Source organism: Acomys minous (genome assembly GCF_964271855.1).
Source record: "Acomys minous genome assembly, chromosome: 14".
Classification (NCBI taxonomy): domain Eukaryota; kingdom Metazoa; phylum Chordata; class Mammalia; order Rodentia; family Muridae; genus Acomys; species Acomys minous.
Window position 1 is genome coordinate 31,550,890 of NC_140496.1, and position 25,015 is coordinate 31,575,904.

At 48.2% G+C, this 25,015-nt stretch overlaps 1 protein-coding gene across 2 annotated transcripts; it reads right to left on the reverse strand.

Annotated features, from left to right (window-relative positions):
* Positions 1–861: 861 nt before the first annotated feature.
* On the reverse strand, positions 862–21,325 carry ADGRG5 (adhesion G protein-coupled receptor G5). Of its 2 annotated transcripts, none has more exons than XM_084755289.1 (12): positions 21,274–21,325; positions 9,637–9,724; positions 9,491–9,566; positions 9,038–9,194; positions 8,507–8,626; positions 7,916–8,032; positions 6,356–6,508; positions 5,301–5,422; positions 4,801–5,069; positions 3,985–4,102; positions 1,224–1,501; positions 862–974 (listed from the first exon to the last, which is right to left on the reverse strand). In XM_084755289.1, exons 2-12 carry the CDS (start codon positions 9,698–9,700, stop codon positions 874–876), a joined length of 1,575 nt encoding a protein of 524 aa, XP_084611415.1. In that variant the 5' UTR covers positions 9,701–9,724; positions 21,274–21,325; the 3' UTR covers positions 862–873. The 2 variants fall into 2 exon arrangements, with proteins under 2 accessions (XP_084611415.1, XP_084611416.1); XM_084755290.1 differs by having other exon boundaries at positions 9,637–9,719; positions 21,274–21,298.
* Positions 21,326–25,015: the final 3,690 nt, after the last annotated feature.

A 25,015-nucleotide genomic window follows, 5' to 3' on the forward strand; every position in this document is an offset into this window, starting at 1 on the left:
GGGCATGACTGACTACCCCAACCAGCTGCTCTGGTGCCATGAATGCCTAGGCACAAAGCCCCAAAAGCGACCTTAGTCAGCTGCACAGAGAAAGAGATAATAGATGTGTGACAAAGGCGTTGGAGGTCCTAGACTCTTGTACTGTCCTCAGACAGGTTAACAGCTGCATTTCCAGGGGCAGTTTTGGCACCAATGCCTGGGTGCACAAGCCAACAGCACCCCCTGCTGTCCATCATGGGAAAAGCACTGACTTAAGGGGCACTGGTCTAAGGCAGTGCAGATGGTCTCCCATTGTGGGGAGAGAGTTTGTAAATGCTGAACACACATCCTCATGTCCACCAGGAAAACCAAGTCCTACATAATGGTCTAACATCTGTATCCCTCAAGCCTAGTTGGCTCAGCTTCAGGAAAAGAGACAGAGGCCTCTTGGCCTTGGCTGCTGGTCTGCACCACCTGTCAGGGTTAGAAGGAGGAGAAAGGGCTGGGTTTCCTAACTATTGAAAAGATGAAAGATTGGAGTCTTCATCACTTGAGACGGGTAAAAGAAAAGTGGCCCCAGGCATAAGCCACAACACTGCAAGCATCTATAAACGCTGAGCAGTATGCAAGGTGTGGTCCAGTCTAGTGTAGCCTCCTGACTCCCAGGCCAGTACTCTGTCCACAGCCTGGCCAATGGAGTTGCTCCCAGACACGAAGGACCAGGATGAAGAGCCACACATTGCCTTCTGCCCTAGGTAATTCTGGGAGGCAGGAAGGATCCCCGCAGGGTTCTGTGGCCTCGTCCCGCCACCAGCCTACCACCTTCCGTGGATGTGCCAAGGCCGTGGACTGCGGGAAGCAGGAAAGGCTGAGGCCGCAGGAACCGGAGCTGGGTTAGTGCATCATCTGGGAGGAGCTGACTGCTTCTGCCTCTGCTTTGGCTTCGTTGTCTGAGTAACGCCTTCGTGAGCAAAACCACAGGAAGAGGAAGAAACCTGCAAGACAGGCTGGCTCGTGAGATGCCACTAGAACCCAATGGCCTCCTATTCCTGGGGGACAGAGGGACAGAGCCAGAGAGAACCTCCATGAAGTTTAGAGGCAAGCCTCTCGCCTGGGTAGATGTGCCCCTTGACCAGCTTGAGCGGAGCTGTGTGCTCAGTCGTCATCCACCCTTTGACCCAGAAGCCCTCAGTGACTAGACCCCCTCCCAGCGCTCGCCATCCCGTGAACTCCTGCAGCCTTACCATAGAGCGAGTTGAAGATGGTGAAGAGGAAGAGCTGAGGCAGCAGAAACACACCGAAAGAGAAGAAGGCCAGGGCCCAGGTGGTACCCAGTAGCACAGTGAGGCCTAGCACCATGATCGTGTCTCGGTAGGCCCAGGGACTCAGTGCCTTCTCCCGCGCCCGTAGCCTGCACAAGATCCACAGCGCCCAGGCCAGCACCACCAGGTTGAACAGAGATGTAAGCCCACCGTAGCCCATGACTAGGACACGGTGTATGATGGGGCTACGTACCCAGCACCTGCAGGACAGGGAAGAATACCAAGATTGGCATGGGGCCCCCAGATCTGCAGGAGGCCAAGTGCAGCTGAGCATTGGGACCAGCTCTTGTCCCTGCCTGGTCGTGCTGTGCCAGTGGTTGTAAGTTGCCCGATAGTTCATATGGCAACCCAGCTTCCCATTCGCCACCACAGGAAGATCACCTGGCACCTCCACCCATTACAGAAGTGCCTCCTTACAGCCATGGCTCCTCAAGTCTCACATCTGACCCAGCTGAACCTGCTCCCCTCCACCTGCTGCCTCACCTCCTCCATGCCAGCCTGAGCAATGCCCAGGCACTAGAGATCTCACTCTGGAAGCTTCCTCTTCCACCTTACCCCATCATTGTCATCTATGCCATGGGACACAGCTCCCTAGACCTTTCTTTAACCTAGACTTCAGCAGTACGTGAAGTCCCACCCATGGTTGGCGGGGAGATACTCCAGCATGCAAGAGATTGGGAGCAGATGCTCAGTAGGGAAATCCCACTGAGGGCACTCAACCTGGTTGCCCGTCAGGCCCTAACTCTCAAGGATAGCTCCAAGTCAGGTGCTTTTCTTTGTTCAGATCAGATACCTTGCCCCATGGCTAACATAGGTTATCCCAGCCAATGCTCATGGCAGACCTGGGGTAGGCATCTAACCATCTCTATCTTACAGTTAAGGAAACTGAGGTCTCTGCTCAGGAGCACACACTGGTTAGGGACAAGGGTGGGACTTGAAGCCCCTTGGTCTGGGCCCTGAGTCTGGCTTCCTGTCACAATCATGTATCTAGAGTCCACCACCACCCCCAATCCTGGGGCTCTGACACTGGAGTCACAGGGTCCTTGAACATCATTTGCAAGAGGCATGCACATTGGTGCACTGAGCAGCCTTTGTTTTTGCTGCTGCAGAATATTCTAGCATGAGGACTCTACCACTGCTCACTACTCCAGCCTCCGTGCTGCATGGCTGAACTGTGTTTGAGGGGGTAGCCTTTTCAAACATCATTTCAGTTTCTGGATGCAGAAAGGTGAAAGATGGGGAGATAGGTCAGTAGATGACTGGTTGGTTGATTGATAGATAATAGATAGTTAGATGATAGAGAATAGATAAACAAATAGATGATAGACAGATAGATGGTATATAGATGATTAGACAGATAGGTAGATAATAGGCAGATGATACATAAATAGATGATTGCTAGGCAGATAGGTAAGAAGATGATTGACAGATAGGTAGATAAATGATATATAGGTAAGTAGACAGACAGATAATAGATAGATGATAGATATAAATAGATGATAGATAGATAGATAGATAGATAGATAGATAGATAGATAGATAATAGAGTTCTTGGGCTTTTAATGGGAGATAAAGGTCATCAAAGCAGGACAATAATCTCCTGAAGGACAGAAAAGGGTGAGAGAAATGCAAGGAAGATGCTTGCAGTTTGGAGGTTCCCATTTGTGCGCTGCTGTGTTACTATCTTGGGGACCTGTCAACTGAGCTCTTCTGCCCACACTGCATGTGACATAATGAAATGTGTCTCTAAAGGGGCTCACCCTCGACAATTTCCATGCCACTCCCCACTCTCCCCCAAACTCCTGGGGGCAGCCAGGAGCTGTAGATGGGCAGTGTCTGCGGGACCACTCCGGGCTGTTGGTGGGCTGGGTCCCAACTCTTAGTTGACAGCCTAGGGCCTCTTGGATGAGTTCTTGAACTCTCTGTGCCTCAGTGGCCCTATGGTGACATGGGGCTGAGCCCTCACTGTGAGCATTGAACATAAATTCATTTACCAAGCCTACTCCACGAGCCGTCAGCCATCCTGTGCCGCCAGGGAAAGGCATGGAGGCTGGACTGCCAACTCTCCAGATGGCTTCATGAGGGTCTTATCATTGTGTTTATTGTTGTATGTGTATGGCATGTGCAGGCATGCATGCTATAGCATGCACAGATGTGATGGTCAGAGGACAGCTTTGGGGAGTTGGCTCTCCCCTTCCACCATAGGTTCCAGGGGGGAAAACCTGGATTGTAAGCTTTGTGCCTTTACCCATGCGCCATCCCGCTCATCCTCCACAGGCGTCTCTTATACTACTATATTGTACCCAACTGTTGGAAGTGTTTTGTAATGATAAACTTGCTGTCCTTTCATGTAGAGTGCCACAGCAGAGGTTGTCTCCACTTCTGATGCCTCCCCCCAGGTCCTGCAGAGGCGCTCTCCCTCTCTCTCTCTCTCTCTCTCTCTCTCTCTCTCTCTCTCTCTCTCACACACACACACACACACACACACACACACACACACAGCATTCCCCTCCCACACCGACAGCATGGGAGCTGGGGGTGCTGGCAATGTCCTGCACTCTGTGCAGCAAAGGAAGAGTTAAGTTTAATCCCTCCACCTAAGGCTCCCTCTTTGCCCCCCAGCCATCACTTCACCAAAGAGAGCCCCGCCCTGCAGGACCCTTCTGTCTCACCAGACACTCACATGGACACGTTCTGGAAGCCTGTACCATTTTCCTGGCTTTTGGAGAAAGAGATCACATAAGGTCCGTACACTGAGCTCTTGACCACCAGGAGCAGCAGCACCAGGAGGGCTGGGAACCCTGAGGGGTGAGACAAAGACTCAGGAGGCCCCAAGATGAGCCAGCTCCGGTCCTTGGGCCTGCTGACAGAGGAGGGGTGCACACTGTGCTAAGCTGCAACCCCACACACGTTCCAGCTTCAGCATCTGGTCTTGGAAGAGGCTCATCTCCCAGATGTTATTAGTGAGATTCCAAAGGCTGAGTGGCCCCAGTGGTGGTGGTCACCTGGGAGGTGGCAGGGAGCTAACAGGAGGTGGCGTTGGTTGGTGAGCTTGAGAGGAAACAGAGACAATAGACAGATGGACTTAAGTGGTGATGGAAGCATCCGTGATGGTGCTGATGAGGTAAAGATGAGTACAGGGATGGCGGTGGGGTACAGTGAAGGTGAGGAAGGTGATGAGGATGATAGAGATGGGGTGGTAGAAGTGGGAGTAAAGGCAGGCATTGGTGGCAGAGGCAGGGACACGATGGTGGTGATGGTGGGAACAGCAAACAGTAGTCATAAATGATAGTGTTGAAAGCGGAAGTAGATACGGAGGTGATGGCAGGAGCAATGGTGGAACTGATGTCACTGATGGAGGTGGAGTTAGAGGTGACAGAGAATAGGTTGGTGGATGTTGACAGGAATGGTGGCACATGGCCATGAGAGGCAGAAGGACTTGGTCTCAGCACCCTTTACACTGGAAATTCCAGAGGCAAATGATCTTGATGCTCCTTACCCCAGCCCAGCACGCACAGCTTGAATAAGTATCGACGGATGTAGACGTTGTAGACACGCCCCAGGAGAAGGTAGAGGTTGAAGCCTTCAATGGCCATCCAGGTCAGGCAGCTGAGCAGTGCATAGTGTAGGGTGGCAGCCAGCACCATGCAGACTGACCTGGGCACTACGGGCAGGGCCATCTGGGAGCTCAGAAGGAAGGTGACATTCAGGAGCAGAACAGAGCCGTGCAGGTTCATGTGGATGCGTGCAATGGAGTCGCTTTGCTTCCTGTGGGTACAACATCACCCGGACAGTGTCATGTCCTGGCTCGCAGATGCAGAGTGATGGGGGAAACTGAAGCCAATGGGGGAAGGGACCCAATAGCTGGCGCGCTGTTAGGCTGGCTTGTGCCCTGTGGCCATTCCCTCTGAGTAGCCCCACTCGCACGGGGAAGCTGGGGCAAGAAGGAAGACACAGAGCAGCGGTGGGGCAGGCAGGCTGGACAAGGCAGGGGTTTACCTGGAGTGGGCATAAAGCAGTATGGTGAGCAGCGAGGCCGCAATAGAGATGCTGCAACCCACAAAGGAGATATACTCGAGAGGCACCTGCAGCTCTGCGGGCACCGGGTCTCCAGAGAGCTGCTACAGGGCAAAAGGGGCTGAGGGTCTAAAGCATGAAGATGCCCAGCTCTTTCTCTCTGGGCTCCACCAGAGAAGCCTCCCAGACCTCAGCTCCAAATCCCTTCCCTACAGCCCAGCCCAGTCCTGCCTTGGATGAAGCCATAGCCTGCACTGTGGCTTCTGTCACCTACAATTCTTTTTTTTTTTTTTAAGATTTATTTATTTATTATGTTTACAGTACTCCATTTGCATGTATGTCTGCACACCAGAAGAGGGCACCAGATATCATTATAGATGGTTATGAGCCACCATGTGGTTGCTGGGAATCGAACTCAGGACCTTTGGAAAAGCAGGCAGAGCTCTTAACCTCTGAGCCATCTCTCCAGCTCCCCCCCCTCACCCTCCGTCACCTACAATTCTAATCCCTGTTCCTCCCTAAAAAACAAAACAAACAAACAAACAAAAAACACCCTCTTACCCCATTCCATTCACACAGGTTGGGGAACCACATCTCCCATTGTACAGACAGGTACACCAACCCTGATCTGTCTGAGGCCTTCCTCCTGCGGCCCATAGTGATTGATTCAAGAGCCTCTGCTAGGACTGAGGCTGGGCAAGAGAGACTCCTGAATTCCATTTGTCAGAAAGCCAACAAGCCATAAGCCTAAAGATATGCGCAGCTGCACTATTCTCCCATAGGGCACCACAAGCATAGTTGAGGGGTAAAGATGGAATCCTGTCTTAGTGTGATTCAGCCCCTGGGTCAAGCCATGCCTGAAGCCTAAAGAGACTTAGGAAGGAACACAAGTTCCTAAGTTGACTTGTGTGACTTGAGTCTGAAAGGTTGGGCTTCCTGTCCCTTGGGCTGCCCTCAGTCTTGCTCCAGCACCACATGGCAGGGGGTCCTGCAGCTCTCAGTCCCCGCCCCCCACCCCAAGGTGAATGCCCACATACCATGAGCACAGCGAAGTAGGTGAGGTGGTCGCAGTGGCAGAGAACCTGAGAGGGTGAGGGCTGCTCTGTGTAACAGCCCTCGGGGCTCCAGGCCCCCCAGCTGCGCTTGCTGGCTCCCTCCTTCCAGAAGACACAAGTTACAGTATACCCTTCCTGAAATGAGACGGGACGGGGTCAATCCAGGGGTGCAGGACAAGATCCCATGTTAGGGTCTAAGGACCCACAAGAGAGATTCAACTATACCACTGTCAACATTTCGTGGGAGCTGGCTGGGCTTTGACAATCCCAGATGCCAGCCCCACCTTCACCACAAGTTCTCAGTGTCCTGGACAAGAGGGCAATCTGCTCTGAGCCTCAGTTTATTCATCTGTAAAATGGACCATGCATATTCAGGTCACAAAGTTGGCAGAAGCACAAAAGGCCATTCAGTATTCTGGGGGGGGAGGCGCGGTGCTGGCCCCTCATGCCACAGGTCTTTTATAATCCGCTGTCTGCTGCCTCCTCCAAGGCTCCCATCCTGAGAGACTTGTTTGCACCAAAGCCCTGTGGTGGAGGTAAGGGGTGTGACACAGGCATGCCATGGAGAGCAGCAGAGGGGAGACAGAGGTACATGGATGAGGGGAACGTGGATTGAAGGGAAATGAAACAGGACATTTGTTGCAAAGGGAAGGGTGGTGGCAAAACTTGGAAGGTAGAAGGAAAAGACTGTGAAGTTGAGAAAGCAAGCCTTCCTGCCCAGGCTGGAGACATAAAAGGAGCCAGAAAATAGCACTCTGGGGCTCCTTCTCAGGGTCATAGACAGGCCTCTCGGGACTTGTGCATCACATGTGCCTTTCTGTGTTCTGACATCAGCACCAAGCCTAGCCGCACCCCATGAGACCCAGCCTGGCAAATCTACACATGACATTGGAGGTTCAGCCATAGACACGAGTCAGGCTCTGGTTTGCACTGGTAGGGAAGACCCTTCTGAGAACAGAAGGAGGCCTGGTGTCTTCAGCATCCATCTTACTATAGAAATGAAAGCCAAGGGGGCTGGAGAGATGGCTCAGAGGTTAAGAGCACTGACTGTTTTTCCAGAGGTTGTGAGTTCAATTCCCAGCAACCATGTGGTGGCTCACGGCCATCTATAATGAGATCTAGTGCCCGCTTCTGGTCTGCTGGCTTACATGTGGGCAAAGTAATGTATTAATAAATAAATAAATAAATCTTTTTAAGAAAGAAAGAAAGAAAGCCAAGGTAGTAAAACATTGCTGAGACTAGAGAAGACTGAGCTCTTGTATTCATGCCTGGATCCAGCCATACCTGAAGGTGTAGCTCCCCTGAACACCTACTGAGAGGAACATATACATTCCTGTTAGTGCTTAAGCAAGTGCTTAAGCTGGCTCTCTAGCCCTAGCAACTGAAAAGGAAATTATGAAAAAATGTCTTTCTCGTTTCTTCCCAGGAATATTTCAAAGAACAGATTTAAAGTTGTTTCCCAGATGGCTTGCGGCTTGGCCAAAACCAGGGCTGAATGGGAAAGCATCACAGGCCCAGGGTGGAGGGAGGCCCCAACAGTACCAGACTTTGGTTGTGCCAGAAGCTGATGTTGACTGGCTTCGGAAGGTTCTTCACAGGCCTGTGATCCAGCTGGGCCCCCATGACGTAGTTATTGAGCAGGGTTGAGTTCCGGTCATCCTGGAAAGGGCATTAGGAAAGGGGCTAAGTACAACGGAGCCTGGGTGAAACGAGAATTCTCATCCCAGCCCCTTGTCCATCCACAGTGCCTTTGGTCTGTCTCCCATCTCAGCGCAGACACTGACGCCCTAAGGTCTTGGGTCATTTGCAGATTGCAACCTCCCTGTGATGGCTGATATAAGATATCGCCAGTTTGACAAGATCTCAAGTGACCTAGAGTCGATCCCTGTGAGGGGTTATCTACATTAGTGCAGGCTCTGGATAGGCCTTGCACACTCCTGCATCACTTCCACCCCGGAAACCATGAGCAAGAACAAACCCTTCCTTTCTTGGGTTGCTTTTGTCTCCCTGTAGAGCAGGTAGGGAGAACGGGGCCCACAGAGGCAGTGAGCAGCTACAGTTGCACAGGAGCTGGTCCCCACCTCCAGGCCAACCCTTGATACAGAAACCTCCTTGGCTCCACCCTCTGCTGACCTGGAAGAGGTGTGCAGTGAAGAAGTAGATGCAGATGAGACGAAGCTCGGCCGGCCGGGAGGTCGCACAGGCACCCTTGGTCAGCTCAGCAGGGAACTGCATGGCATGCGGGGCCCAGGCCTGTGGATGGCAGCCGATGGGCTGAGACCACAGATAGGGTCCTAACGCCTTTGGGCTCCCTCCCCATGAAACCTTCTCAGGCCTCACCTCAGCCTCCACCTTCCGACTGTACCTCCCCTGAGGCCTCCCCATCCATCTTCACCCCCTGAGAATGTCCAGGCATCCCATCTGGTTCCCACCAGACACAGGTGGCCCTGTGGACCTGGGACCTGACCTCTACCTGCCTCCAGGCAGAATCAGGATGAAGACCCTGACCATAAGGAGTCACAGAGCACCTCCACCACATCCCCACCACCCCACCGCCCCTCCCCTGCTTTCTGATCTTCCTGCAGAAAAGCAGAGGAGGCCACTCCCAGCTGCTGGGGTAGAGTATGGACAGGGGACTGCAGGATTTCCCTGGCTGCCTCTGACCTGGGAGGCATTCATCTGGGTGGCACTGGACAGGGAGAGACCAGGAAAGTCACAGCTCAGCTTGAAGATCAGAGACTGGATGGAGTTTGTCTGCAAGGTCAAGTTGTGCCCACAGAAGCTGGCGTTGAGCAGCATCTGCTCCAGGTCATGGATGTACCTGAGAACAGGCAGCAGTGGGGAGGGAGGAGCTAGAGACAGCCTAAGGGTTGCTGCCCCCAAGGCTGCCATCCCCTACCCCCACCCCGTGTAACCCCGTGTAAGCCATGTCCTCCCCCCAAGTTTTAGAGCCCTTGCTTCATCAAAGGTCCTCAATAGACAGTAAACTATAGGAAGGCTGCGTCAAGGTTCTCCTTACAACTCCATATCCTGGCAGCAGGCAGGCGGGGGCGGGGGGGGGGGGGTACTCAGTCACTGCCTGCTAAAAATGGCAGAAGGAAAAGCTGGCTGACTCACCTCACTCGAGGAGACAAGGCCCGGCCTACTGGTCGCTCCAGACGCCTCATCATATTCAGTAGCTGCCCCCGTGTTTCTGTGGACAGTGGGACTCAGACCTTGACCCAGCTTCTCAGCTCTCCTCCCCGCAGGGAGCCATCACCTACCTTCTAGGGCCTCTTGAACAGCCAGAAAGCACAGGCAGAAGAAAAGGGACCTGTGTACATCCATGTCCTCGGTGGGTACTCTGCTGGCCTTGGAGAGGGGATAGCATGGTCACTGCAGTGAGGATGCTACCACTGCCTTCTAGACAGTGTGTATCCATCCCCACGCCCTACCCAACTGCCCTGGTTCTTCTTCTTCTTCTTCTTCTTCTTCTTCTTCTTCTTCTTCTTCTTCTTCTTCTTCTTCTTCTTCTTCTTCTTCTTCTTCTTCTTTGTACTGTTTATTGCTTTCATTTTTGTTGTTGTTGAGATAGGGTCTTCTGTAGCTCAGACTGGCCTCAAACTTGCTATGTAGCTGAGAGAGCCCTTGAACTTCTGATCCTCCTGTGTCCTCCCAGCGAAGTGCTGAGACGGCAGTAGTTCATCACAATGCCCAACTATCCAGGGCCCCGTGCACGCTAGGTAAACACGCTGGACTGCATTCCTGACCCAGGATTGACAGTGGCTTTGTGGCTTCTCTACCTCCTGTGTTTTACAGATAAGGGAACTCAGGCTCAGAGGCCAAGGAGTCTGTCTTTGCTTGAAGGTGGCTGAAGCCAAGTGTCCCTGACCCCAGAAAGCTTGGCCACCGAAGTAATAGCTGCCATTAGCCAGTCACCCTGGGGTTCCCCAGCCTCACTGGGCTGTGGGTGGGGTACTACTAAAAGCAAGCAAAACATACGCTTGACCCATCCTGTCATTAACTTCATGCATAAGGATCTTTGGCTTCTGTTCCTGGGTTTCTCTCAGTGTTGACAGATCTTGCCTAGCATGCTTAAGGCTCTGGTTCAACCCCCTAGCGCCTCAAAAAAAGAGGGGAATAGATGAATGAATGGACATAGTTCAGTGAGTAAGCCCTTGCCACATAACCATGAGGGCCAGAGTTTGAATCCCCAGAGCCCATGTAAACGCTGGGTGAGCACAGTGAACATCTGTTATTCTAACCTCAGAGTATAGATAGATAAGGGATCTCCCAGAGCAAGCTGGCTGGTAAGATCCACCATATCCATTAACTCTGGGTTTGATTGAGAGCCCCTAGCTCATTGAATAAAAACGGGAGAGAGAATAAGTAAGTAGATAGATAGATAGATAGATAGATAGATAGATAGACTTGGGGGATTTTTTTTTTTTTTTTGAGACAGGGTCTTACTGTGTAGCTCTAGCTGTCCTGGAACTCACAATGTAGATTCACAGAGATCGCCCTGCCCCTGCCTCAGGAGTGCTGGATGAAAGGCATGATTACCATCCTGGCCCTACACCACTGTTTGGTGATAATGGCAACACTATTCATTTAGGCAAAGACAGACTGGCCAATCTACTTGATATAAAAAATCTTGATCGGAGAATAAAATAATATAGACAGAACTACATGTACACTGTGTGAGTGGACCTGAAGAGTTTTGCTTGGCCCTTTTGTCAAGCAAACGGGAATACGATATCCATTACATTGGCCACATATGCTTTTGTCTTCTTTTGATATACCACAGCTTCAGACCTAAATGCTCCCCAAATTGTATTTCTGTGTTGTAACTTTATGCACTAAAATGCAACCACGTGCCCCAAAGGATGAAAATTTGGAAAGAGAAGCAGTTTAGCAAAAATAAGCAAAACAATCTTTCACGCCTCTGCCGGCAGTGTCCAAAGTCTGTTTATTTAATCATCTGTTCAGAATGTGCCTAACCTGATCAGTGGAGCTTTCTTTAAGTTAAACAACTTTCAGGAATGAATTAAAGCTATTAAGGAAAGAATTTTTAAGAATAGGGCCAGTGAGATGGCTCAGGCAGTAAGAGCACCTTCTGCACAATAAACATCATGACCAAAGCATTTGGTGGGGGTCGGGGGTGCATTTCCGCTTACAATTTACATTCCACCATGAGGAGAAGCCAGAGCAGGGACTGCAGCCGCATCCACAAAGGGCTGTGCTTACTGGTGTGCTCCTCATGGTTTTCTCAGCCGACTTCCTTATGGAACCCGGGGACCACCTGTCCAGCGGTGGCACCACTCACAGTAGACCAACCCCCCCCATTATTAATCAAGACAATATCGAATTGGGCGATTCCTCAACAACTGCTGCTTCTTCCTAAGAAGACTATACCTTATGTCAAGTTGAGCAGGGGGGAGCGGGGGGACACGGATTAGCGCTCCACACAGGCCAGACTACCTGAGCTCCTTCTTCAGAACTCACAGCGGAAGGAGAAAACGCATTCCTAAAGGCTGACCCCGACCTCCACACACATGCATGCAGGAGCATGACCATGCACGAGAATAAATAAATAACACCAAGCGCTTCAGTTGCTGGTCCTCATCAGAGCAAGTCAGCTCCCAGGGCACGTTCGAAGAAAGCTTCCAATCTCAATTGGTCCAGCATTTCAGACTGTCCCACACAGGACTCTAATTAAGTCTGGAATTTCTCAACATTTAGAAACTGGACCACAAATGCTATTCCTAGCTTGTTTAGCCATTTCTCCAATTTTATTTGGGGCCCTAAAAATATATTATTCATCCCAAATCAGCAGGAATAAACCTTAAGAGAACAATGAGCCATTTCCTTTTAAAAGGGGTCGAAAAGGTTTTTGGTTGCTTTCTTGGGCATAGAGGGTTATTTTCAATGGGAGTTGGTTACAAGTTATTATTGGTCTTATTTAGAAAGAAAACGAGGTTGGACTCAGAGATGTCTCTCTTTTCCTTTATCTTCCATTCTTAGGTTTGGAGAAAGGGGTTGAAAAGAAGGGGGAATATAGAAATATATAGGGGAGATAGAACAAAAAGTAGATTAGTGACTCTACTCCTCAACTTAATGCCTTAATTGTGACTCACAAGGTTATTTTTAATTCACTGGTATAGAATTTTGTATATAGATACAAAATAAGTTTAATTTTAGATACAGTGGCATAGAATTCAAATGTAAGATTATTCTTCACACACAATATATTTCTACTCTAATATGCAGTATTGTATCCATATAACTCAATTATAATACAAGGTTTACTTCCAATACTTTGAAAGTGCTATTGCAGGTTGTTTAGGATAAATCAGTTATACAAGTTAATTGATAGTTGATCAAATCATGGTCATATCAATTGCTAGTCTTTTGTTTTGTTTTGTTGTTTTGTTTTTGGAGACAAGGTTTCTCTGTGTAGCTTTGGCGGTCCTTGACTCACTTTGTAGACCAACCTGGCCTTGAACTCACAGTGATCCACCTGCCTTTGCCTCCCAAGTGCTGGGATTAAAGGCGTGCAACACCACACCCAGCACTAGTCTATTTTTATCACAAGAATATACATCTTAGGTGTAACAGATAGATATGATTCTATAGAAAGATAAGGCAAAATAGTTCAATAGGGTCTTCAAAAACCTCAGAGACATACAGAATATGACATTTTGAAATGTTTTTATTATTTAAAGATTTACTGACAATGAGACAGGTTAACTCCTAGCAACAGCCTACCTCAAAGAGAATGATGAACATCAAAGAACCTTCTTATGGAGATGGCTTCAAATGTGACAAATAAGTCACTGGGCAAAATGTCCTCATTTCTACCACAGACAGAATTCTTCTTAAAAAAGGGCAAGCTTGGATACAGGCAGAGTTGACAGCCAAACTCTGCCAAGACAGGGTAAGCAAGTCCTCAATAGTTCCTGCCTCACAAATATGTCTGTCAGATATATTGGGCCAGAAGGCCGAAATAATGCTCCAACATTATAGAGTTTTAGGTGACTGTTCTGGTAGCAAACTGTCTCTGACATCTATTAACTCCTGGTATACTCAGGTAATTGGTTTTATTCCTTCTCAAGTCTCTGATGGGGATGAAGACCAGATAGTTTAGTTTTACAATTAGGCTTAGTTGTTTAAGGGTTAAGATGCTTTTTGGTCTAGATAGATGTTTTAAGTTGATAATGATGAGATATGATATATATTGATTTACATTCAGAATTTTAGGCACACCAAGATAGGAAAGATGCTTTCTTCAAGGCTGCCAAATACAAACAGCCAAAACACTAAGAATGTAACATTTATATAATTCCTGATTGTGTTATGGTTCTTCTTGCTGTAGGTAGTTTATTATATATGTGTGTGTGTAATAATATAAATGTATATGTAAAAATAAAAATATTTACTAAAAGAGAAATAAATAAGCTGCACATGTGTCCACACTCACACAGGTGAGTGCACACTCATGCACAACACAATAATCAATTAAGGTGCTGGCTAAGTTTTATGTCAATTTGATACAAGCTAGAGTGATTTGGGAAGAAGGAACCTCAACTGAGAAAACTCACCCTACCAGACTGACCTGTGGGGCATTTTCTTTGATGATTGACAGAAGAGTCTTCAGCTTATTGTAGGAGGTGCCACGCCTGCATTGGTGGTCCTTAGGTGCTTTTAAAAAGCAGGCTGAAGGCTAGAGATATGGCTCAACAGTTAAGAGTACTGAGTGCTCTCCCAGAGGACCTCAGCTCAATCCCCAGCACCCACATGGTGGCTAACAACCACCTATGATTTCAGTTCTAGGATTTCTAACCCTCTCTTGAGGCCTCCAAGGGCATCAGGCACATACATAGTGAATAGATACACATGCAAGCAAAACATCAATACACATTTTTTTAAATTTAAAGTTTAGAAAGAAAGAAAGAAAGAAATGAAGGAAGGGAGGGAGGGAGGAAGGAAGAAGGAAGGAAGGAAGAAGAAAGGAAGGAAGAAGAAAGGAAGGAAGAAGGAAGGAAGGGAGAGAGGGAGGGAGGGAGGAAGGAAGGAAGGAAGGAAGGAAGGAAGGAAGGAAAGGCAAGCTAGCTTGGAGCTGGAGAGGTAGCTGCACAGTTCAGAAGGCTTGCCATGCTCTCATGAGGACTGGAATCCAGATCCCAGCCCCTGTAACAAACCAATGTTCCCTACAAGGACCTGTTGCCCCAGGAAAGTGGGCAGAGTCAGGAGGATTGCTGGGGTCAGGGACCTCCAGCCTAGCCAAGGCATAAACCCAGGTTCAAGAGACTCTGCCTAAGAGGAACAGATAAGAATGATGAAAGATACCCCCAATACTCTGTCTTTTGGTCTCTGTGTATATGTATATAGAAACTCGCATGCACAGAGATGAATAAAATATATTAAAAAAAAAAAAAAAGATTATGCCAGCAAGATGGTTCAAGGGGTAAAGGTACTTGTGACCAGGCCTGACAGCCTGAGTTAAATCCTCAGGACCCACATGGGAGAAGGAAAGAAACAGTCTTGCACAAGTTGTCCTCTGACTTCCACACAGGTGCTGTGAGTGGCACACATGGACACACATGTGTACACACACATACGCAATAAATAAATGGGTTTTTTGTTTTGTTTTGGTTTTGGTTTTTGGTTTTTCGAGACAGAGTCTCTCTGTGTTAGCCTTGGCTGTCCTGGACTCACTTTGTAGACCAGGCTGGCCTGGAGCTCACAGAGATCCACCTGCCTCTGCCTCCCGAGTGCTGGGATTAAAGGCGTGCACCACCACGCCCGGCCCTAATAAATGTATTTTAAAATGTAAATTCTGCCAGGCAGTAGTAGCGCACATCTTTCATCCCTGCACTTGAGAGGCAGAGGCAGGCAGATCTCTGAGTTTGAGGACAGCCTGGCCTACAGAGTGGCAGCCACGACAGCCAAGGCTATACAGAGAAACTCTATCTCAAACAAACAAACAAGTAAATCTGAGTTCAACAACAGACACCTTTAATCTCAAAGCAGTACACAAGCAGAGGCAAGCCAATCCCTGTGCCCTCTGAGGTCTAGGATATCCAGGTCTACCTAGGGAGTTCCAAGCCATCTAGGGCCACATAGTAGGACCCTGCAATTTTGTTTGTTTGTTTTTAGGACCCTGTATTTTAAAACTTAATTTATAGAAGGAAAGTTGAAGGTCTGGAGAGATGGCTTAGCAGTTAAAAGCACTTATTACTTGCAAAGAACCAGGGTTCAGTTGCCAGCACCTACGTGATGGCTCACACCCATCTGTCACTCTAGTTTCAGGGGATCTAATGCCCTCTCTTCTTTTAGCATCTGCAGGCAATGAGCACACATATGGCACACATATATACATGCAGGCAAGACACTCATACACATAAAATTTAAAAATTACAAATAAATAAATGTTTTTTAAAAGGAAAACGCAGAAATGCCTATTAATAGAGGGAAAAGCTGGATAAGATAGAGTTCAATGGATCCTGGAGAGCAGCTTGGCAATTGTGTGTGTGTATGTGTGTGTGTGTGTGTGTGAGAGAGAGAGAGAGAGAGAGAGAGAGAGAGAGAGAGAGAGAGAGAGAAAGAAGAAGAAGGAAGAGGAGGAGGAGGAGGAGGAGGAGGAGGAGGAGGAGAAGCACTGCATGGTAAAGTGCTTGCCTCATCTGTCCCATGGCAGCACCACAAACAAACTGAAACTAAAACTAAACACGCATCTAAGTGTCTACCATATGAGCCTGAAATAGCTCTTAATTGTTTATCAAAGTAATAAAAACCTATGTTCACACACACACACATACACACACAAATCTGTATACAAACATTCAGATTAGCTTTATTAATAATATCCCAAAGTTTGGGGGACTGCAAGATGGATTAAGTGGGTAAGGACACTTGCCACAAAACCCTGGTGACTGGGTTCCATGCCTGCAGCCCATTGTAAAGACTGGAGAGCACCAAACCCATGAAGCTGTCCTTTGCCATCAGTGTTACGTCAATAGCACATGTGCCTCACACTCATACACACGTTATGCATGTACAAAAGTACCAATAATAACAACAGTGATGATGATGGCTGAAGCTGGGGTCAATCCCAATGTTCTGATTGGTGAACGGACTGCAATAAAGCTGTGCTATGAGATGTAACTCAGCAATTTAGAGAAAATATGCTTTTAAGAATCTGTATACTGCCAGGCAATGTGGTGCACGCCTTTAATCCCAGCACTCAGGAGGCAGAGGCAGGTGAATTGCTGTGAGTTTGAGGCCAGCCTAGTCCACAAACAGAGTCTAGGACCGCCAAAGGCAAGGCTACATAGAGAAATGCTGTCTTGGGGGAAAAAAAAAAAGAATCTATATATTTTCCAGGTATGGTGGCACGTACTATTAATCCCAGCATTTAGGAGGAAGAGGTAGGTGGATCTCTGTGAATTCTGGACCAGCCTGGTCTACCTATGGGGGTTCCAGGCCAGTCAGGGATACATAGTGATCCCTGTCTAGAAAGAAAGAAAGAAAGAAAGAAAGAAAGAAAGAAAGAAAGAAGAAAAGACAGAAGGAAGGAAAGAAGAAGGAGGAAAAAAGCAAACAACAAACTATATACTTAGATGGATCTCAAGAGAATTCTACTGAGTAAACCAAATGAACCAATCTCAATATGTTAAGACGGTATGATGTGACTAGAAGAACATGCTTGAAATGAAAATTACAGATACAAAGATGAGATCAGCGGTTGCCACAGACAAGGGAGGGCTCCCGTGTGTCTGGGAGGGGGGGGCGGGGGGGAGCACGAGAGCCCATGTGGTGCTGGAACAATTTGTATTGTGACTGTGCTAGCTGTTCCAGGAGTTTACGTGTGACAAACTGCGTAGCATTCAGTCCTTAATCACACTGTACTGCCGTGTAAATGAACATGTATCGAGCTGATGATCTCTGGGAATTGCACCAAAGCAAATTTCTTTTTCTTTTTTTTTTTTTTCTTTTCTTTTTTTCTTTTTTCTTTTTTTTTTTTTTTTTTTTTTTTGAGACAGGGTTTCACGGTGTAGCCTTGGCTGTGCTGGACTCACTATGTAGAACAGGCTGGCTTTGAACTCACAGCGATCCACCTGCCTCTGCCTCCCGAGTGCTGGGATTAAAGGCGTGTGCCACCACCACCTGGCCAAAGTAAATTTCTTGAGCTTGAAATTACACTACAAGTGTCTAAAGCACTGCTACAGGTGTATAAGGCATCACTATGGGAGGAAACCAGATGAAGAATGCACAGAACTTTTCTGTATGAGTTTCTGTATGCACCTGTGAATTTGAAACATTTTCCAATATTAATTTTAAAAAAGGAAAACCAAGTGGGCACAGCGGTGCATGCCCATAATCCTAGCACTCAGGGAGGCAGAGGAAGGCAGATCTCTGTGGGTTCGAGGCCAGCCTGGTCTACAGAGTGATTGCAGAACAGCCAAGGTACACAGAGAAACCCTGTCTTGAAAAACCAAAAAAAAAAAAAAAAGTATATTGAATTATACTTTTTAAAGTTAAAAATGAACACAGCATAGCATTTTGAGTGGAAGAGATTCTGAAAGTCACACACACACAGGAGCTGAGGTGTGGCTCAGTGACAAAACACTTCTAGTGTAGGCAAGGCCCTGGGTTTGATGGCCAACACTCAAAGAGGAAGAACAAAGTCTTAATGTTGTAAAAAAAAAAAAAAAAAAAGCTGGAGAGACAGCTCAGGCAATTAAGAGCACTGGCTATTGTCCCAGAGGACCTGGTTCCATTCCCAACACACACATGATAGCTCACAACCATCTGTAACTCTGTTTCCCAAGGGATTGAACTGCCTCTTCTGATCTCTCTGGACACCAGGCCCACAAGGGATGCACAGACATATATGCAGGCCAAACATCCTTACATATCAAATAAAATAAAATGTAAGGTTGCAAAGCCACCATGTAGTCTTGTCCTTGCAAAAACAGGTCACGTCTCTTGCACGTGCAAAAGCAGGAAGGTATGCATCTGTGTGGGGGCAACGTGACTTCTCTGTTACCCTGTCTTCTTCTACGGTTTGCCCATATGCTTCATTTGTACATATCTCTGTGTCTATTTACTTTTTGGACATCTTAGACATTTACATCTTTCAGATATAAACAGTGAGTAAAGAAATAAATACAAAAAGCTATAAAAAGAAAAAAGCAAAGCAGCCCTCCGTTCTGCAAATCCAGCTGCTCAGCCCTGGGTCAGTGGCCTGCAGGATGCTCCCTTCCTTGGAGGAGTCCGCTCAAGCTAGCTGCTAATGTTTCTTTTTTGCAAATACAGACAAGACGTCTGCCATTCAATATACACAAAGTGGAGCCTGGGTCATTCTGTTCTGCCTTGAAAACACATCTGGGAGAGTCGGTTATAACTGTATGTGAGGTTGCTGCCTCTTCACTTGCATGTGCTAATGTTAATAGCATTTAGAGAGCAGAAATTGTAATGTCCTCTGGCCGGTGTCTAGTCTTTTGCCCCTAAAAACAAAACAATCAGGTTAGGATGTTGCTCAGTGGGTAAAGCACTTCCCAAGCATGACCAGGCCTTGGGTTCCATCCCCAAGGGGTGCACAAAAAAAAAAAAAAAAAAACTGCCACTGTCTGTGTAGCACTTCCATCCTGGGCATGGTTCGCCACTTATACATTGGGTTTCAAGGCACCTGCCACTTTCTCCTATCACTTTCTAGGAAGTTTCCCTAATAAGAAAACCAGCCCCTGTCTATTACATGCACACAAATTGTTTCTAGTTTGACATTTTTAAAATATCACATGATCTTTTCTTTGTGACGTAGAAGCATCATTTTTAATCTTTTGGTTTGTTCTGGTTTGGGCTTTGGGGCTGTGTCACACTGTGTAACCTGGGCTAGCCTCAAACTCACTATGTAACTGAGACTTAGCATCTTCTTGCCTCTACTTCCCAGGCTACGAGATTACGGGCATGCACCACTACACCTACTTTCATGTGGTGCTGGGGGCCAAACCTCGGGCTTTGTGCATACTAGGCAAAGCCCTCTACAAACTGAGCTACATCCCCAGCCCATCACTTTTCTCATTACTAGGTATTAATATATAAGCCAATCTTAAGAAGAGAGTTGGGACGCTAGAGTACATGATTGACTTACCTTCCTATGACCTCAGAGAAGGGACGTGGGCAAGGCTCAGGAAGCTTTGGAAGGGACAACATGAACTGTTTCCAGCAAGATAGACAGGCAGTAGAGGACTCAGTAGTGCAGAAAACCTCAGCGGATGGAACTTTTAGTGGAAAAGCTGAAACCCACTGGGTAGAAGAATTTGACCTTCAGAGTCTGGGCCTTAAGGCCTGACTTCCATGAGGAGCCATGCTGCTCCCGAGCAGACACAGACAGAGGAGCTTCCTGACCCCACATATAACTATAAAAATCAAGGCCGGAACAGAAGTTCCCCATCCCCCCACCCCCCACCCCCAACACCCCAGAGAGATGCTGTGTTTCCTACTTCACTCCTGAGGGCAAACCGCTACTTTTACTTTTGTTTCTAACCTCCAGAAACCCTTCCTGTCCCTGCTGAGCAAAATCCGTGCACCATCACCCCTGTACCCTCAGGCATCATCTTTCTAGCCCTACACCTCACAACTTGAAGGGAAGCAGGAATCCCTTTCCTGACTCTCCAGATGGTTCCAGAAAACTACAAGACAGTGTAATACCACAAAAGCTAAAGGTTTGCTAACAGCAGCCCTGTAGCCAAGCTAGGACCCAAACCTGGGATCCAAATTCCAAGCCAGCACCAGTAGCAGCTTCCCAAAGGTGGATTGAATAACCAACTCCATTTATCCAGTGCCCAGGTTGTGTGGCGTTGGGTTGAAAAATTGAACTCACTGACCCTCCAATTTCCTCATGTGCAAAATTGGCCCCAAAAGACCTATTTCCCGGGGAGAAGAAGTCAACCATTTCCAGGATCCTTACTTGTGGGACTCAGTCCCTGCCCAGGGTCCAGTTCTCTAACCAAAGTCCTTAGACAGTAATACATCATCTGTGTGTGAGGCTTGGGAGCCCCTGCTTTCTCCCCAGCATAGCTCATGTACCCCAGCAGCAGCCAGGGCCTGCCTAGCACAGTGTTCCCGTCTATACATGGCTCCCACAAACAGCTACCCCTGCTGACCACAGGCTAAGATCTGCCTCTGGCTGCCCCTGGCCTGGGTGAGGAACAGACCAGTGTATCAGCAAGTCACAGCCCAGGAAGATGTTACTATCAGCCTGCTTTACAGGCTGGCAAAGGCAGCTACAGTAAAACACCAAGGGTCTGACCCATCCTGCCTGGAGGCCCTTTCTCTGAGACATTTTGTCCCCTAAGCTGCTCAAGAAGTTTACCAGCTCCCAACCGGGCGGTGGTGGTGCACGCCTTTAATCCCAGCACTTGGGAGGCAGAGGCAGGCGGATCACTATGAGTTCGAGGCCAGCCTGGACTACAAAGCGAGCCAAGGATAGTCAAGACTACACAGAGAAACCGTCTCAAAAAAAAAAAAAAAAACAAAAACAAAAAAAAAAAGAAGGAAAGAAAAAAGAACTTTACCAGCTCCCATCGGCTGGACACAGGCTTAGTGCTAGACCTCACGCAGAGCATCTTAGTCTGCCCTCCATCACTCAAGACTCAGGTTACAGGACTCATCTCATTTCATATGTGAGAAACTGGGGTCCAGGAGAGCTAGACCCCCCCATCCCCAAAACATAATCATGCCTTAACTTCAACAGCCATTTCTGAAAGCGGGGGTTTCCTTTGGAGTTGAAAGGAGGTAGATCCCCAGCTCGATACTCCTGGGACATTATGAGACCTATATACCTGTGAAGGGGCATGTGGGATCCATGGATGAGGACCAATGGATAAGAGGGTGGAAGGGTCCAGGGGTCTAACCTGCAAAGCTGCTGTAGCCACGTCCTCACTGCTGTCTCGGCTTGGTCCTCCAGCTTCTGCTGGGGGAAAAGGAAGTTGGCAGGAGTCAAAATCTGCGGCTTCTCTGTTCACCTCAGCCCACTGCCCCTTGGCTTCTCTGGCCTCTCTTCACCCCTATGTTCCTGTCTCACTTCTCCTTTCATGGTAAGAGCCTGTTTCCTCTGAACTATTGGCCAGATAAAGGTCTATTTGATCTTAGTCCAGGGCCCCTGCTGCACTTCCTGGGGGTGGGCTGAGCTTCCAAAGTGGTTCCAGGAAGAGGTACCATGGGGAGAGGGGAGTTCAAGATGAGTTCAAACTTGGGCAAGCTATGGCTACTCCTTGAGTCTCAGTTTCCCCATTTATAGAAAGAGGAATGTGTGTGTGTGTGTGTGTGTTAGTTCTGGGGATTTTGTTTGTTTGTTTGTTTGTTTGTTTTTGAGACAGGGTTTCTCTGTGTAGCCTTGGCTGTCCTGGACTGGCTTTGTAGACCAGGCTGGCCTCGAACTCACAGAGATCCGTCTGCCTCTGCCCAGTGTGCTGGGATTACTGGCAAGTATCACAGGTGCTAACCAGATAGCCTGGAGAGGACAAGGACCTAGCTCCAGACAACCCAGGGCAGAGCTCAGAAAGTATGGTCAGAATAGCAGGGGAGGCAAAGCAAATCAACCTGTCCTTCCACCCAGGAGTCCCACAGTCCTGCCCTGTAATACCAGCCATGCTCTCTACAGAGCCCTAAAGAGAATGAGGAAGGGATTCAGGGAGAGGAAGCACAGATGCTGTCCTTTGCTCTTCTTATCCAAATTCCCCCGGGGGGAAACCATAACTCAAGAACATGCCCTTCAAGCTGGGCGTGGTGGCGCACGCACTCAGGAGGCAGAGGCAGGCGGTTTGATGTGAGTTCGAGGCTGGCCTGGTCTACAATACGAGTGCAGGACAGCCAAGGCTACACAGAGGAACCCTGTCTTGAAAAAAAATAACATGCCCTTCTACCCCTGGATTTGGCATGTGGGAGGATGCAGCTGAAAGAAGAAATCAGGCAGGTCCTAGCACAGCGTTCCTCCTCTCTGCCCACCCAAGCCAACCCCTTTAGTGTCAACTCAGCACAGCTGACAGTGGGTACAAGGAGCTCAGAGGAAAAGGAAGGGGCACCCACCGCAGATGCCGTCAAATGTTTTACAGGGACTCTGTACAACTGTGTCTCAACTCCTTGGCCGTACTCCCAGTGGGTGACTTAGATAAGCACTTGCCCTTATTGTATGTTGTTTTTCCTTGTTATTGTCTTTTGTGGTGCTTGGCCTCAACCCCAGGGCCTTGTGTATGCACAGTAAGCATCTGCGCACTGAGCCACACCCTTACTCCCCCACAGTCTGCGCTTTAGTTTTCTTTGACCATTATAACCAGACATTCAACTCCTGGCCTGTCATACCAGGGTTCTCCTGGCCGCCTCCAGGACTGAACTGCCAACTCCTCATGCTCTGAGGTGAGCAGCTGCACTGAAAGGCTTAGGTAGGGCTTTGCTCCCGGGCTCCCACAGCCTCTCTGTTTCCTCACTGCTCTTGCCTCAGCTCAGGATGCCAATTATCCCCGCATACAACACCTTAATACTCACCTTCGGACATTCACGTTCAGAAGCCAGAGATGGCTCCCTGTTGTCTTCATGGTCTGTCGTCCAGCCACTGCCTAGTCCTGCCCAAGGTCTGTACATGCCAGCCACATTCATGCACTGTGCCAGCTGTGACACACATGGACTTGGGCAGCCCCCCAACTTCACTCCATCCCTCAAGGATAAGCCCCAGTCCTGCTCCTGGGGGGAAGGGGGAATATGGAGCCTACGGCATGAGGAGACAAAATCAGTATCTGCCGCAGTCCCTTGGAGTGGATGAGGTCATTGCCATCCCTTGCCAATGGTCTCCCCACGTGAGGGAATCTGTGAAGGATTGAGCTGGACATCAGAACAGGTGAGTAACACCAAGAGTGAGTCATTTACCCTCCAGATCTTTCCCCAACCTTGATGGCAATCAGAACCCTCCAATTATAGACAAAGTGTCTTTAGCCTCTTTCTGATGAGCTCAGATGTTCCGACCTGCTGCGTGTTGCTGATCTGGGCCAGTCCCCCATTCCTAAAGCAACCTGGCAGGAGCCATGTTGATGCAACACTTGGTGGGGACATCCAATCAGCATAGCTGACCTCAGCCCAGGAGTTCTGGGCTCCAGCAATCCTCCTGGAGTTAGCTGGGACTACCTCTGTGCCTGGCAGGTTTCAGGCTCTTCCCAACCCAGGCTTACATCCCTCTTCTTCCCGCCCCTCTCCAGTCACTCCTTTTTTAAACACCAAAAGCAAGATGCCTGAGTTGGGTATGGTGAAGCCCAGCAGTCAAGACTCCACAAGAGGCCCTTGAGTTCAAGGCTAGCCTCAGCTACATAGTGAGATCTTGTTCCAAAACAAAAACCCTCATTTTAAAATTTTATCATGGTAACATAGGCATGTATCACAAAATTTACCATTTTATCCATTTATAAGCATTGGGTTCTGCAGCATGAAGTACGCACACTGTTGTACAACCATCACTGTTGTCTATAGCAAGCCTTTTTTATTTTCCCAAACATAACACTCCACTCACCAGACCCAAAGGCCTGGCAACCACTTAAAACCAGGATCATATAGAGCCGGGCGTGATGGTGCACGCCTTTAATCCCAGCACTCGGGAGGCAGAGGTAAGCGGATTGTTGTGAGTTCGAGGCCAGCCTGGTCTACAAAGGCAGTCCAGGACAGCCAAGACTACACAGAGAAACCCTGTCTCGAAAAACAAACAAAAACAACAACAAAATCAGGATCATACAGTATATGTCCTTTTCTAACTGGCTGATTTCACGATATACACCCTCAAGATTTAGTCATGTTATGCATAGGTCAGAATGTTCTTCCAGACAGATGTGATGTCATGAGCCTGTAATCCCAGCAGCTGGGAGGTCGAGGCGGAAGGACCAAGAGTTCAAGGTCATCCTTAGCTACAGATCAAATCTGAGCCTAGCCTGGACTACATGAGACCTTACCTCAAACAAACGGCAGAATCTGTTTCCTGCACTTGGCAGAATAAAGCAGTAGCATTTATCCAAGCCACCCTATACTACATAACCTTGTCTCAAGATAAAGGGGGGGGGGTCAAAGTGTCCTTTTAAAATATTTAATATTCCACTGTGTATATGCACCATGCTTTTTTTTTTTCTGTCTATTTACCTGTAGATGGGCAGGGATTCAGCTGCCTCCTGGCTGCTGTTGTTAATATCCGCAGTGTGCTTGGGTATACAAACAATCTTTTTTGACAAAGATAAAGTTTCTAGATGAACTGTATTTATTTCACTTTATTGAGATGGGGTCTTACTCTGCAACTCTTGCCTGGCTTAGAACTCACCATGTAGACTAGTCTCTCAGGGATGTGCCTGCCTCTGCCTCCTGAGTGTTGGAGTTAAAGGCACATGCCACCACACCTAGCTTTCTAGATCAAGTCTTCATGACACTGTTTTATTTGAGTGCTATTCATTTTATGATTTTCTTTGATTACCAGCATCTTATACAGATCTCCAATTTAATCAAATAATATGAAGCATTCCCTTAAAATATACTTACATTCTACAAAGTAAAATATGCCAATGAGGTGATGGTAAAGGTAACAGCTGGGTACAGAAGTGACATACAGAAGGACTAACTAACACAGGCCAC

Bases quoted from the DNA above. Each gene is read 5' to 3' on its own strand.
- ADGRG5 (XM_084755289.1), bottom strand. From the start codon at position 9,700: ATGGATGTACACAGGTCCCTTTTCTTCTGCCTGTGCTTTCTGGCTGTT. The intron at 8,033-8,506 runs GTCAGCAGAGGG...TGCCCTTTCCAG, and splicing joins TCACTGCACACCTCTTCCAG to GATGACCGGAACTCAACCCT. The intron at 5,070-5,300 runs GTAAACCCCTGC...TTGTACCCACAG, and splicing joins CTGCTTTATGCCCACTCCAG to GAAGCAAAGCGACTCCATTG.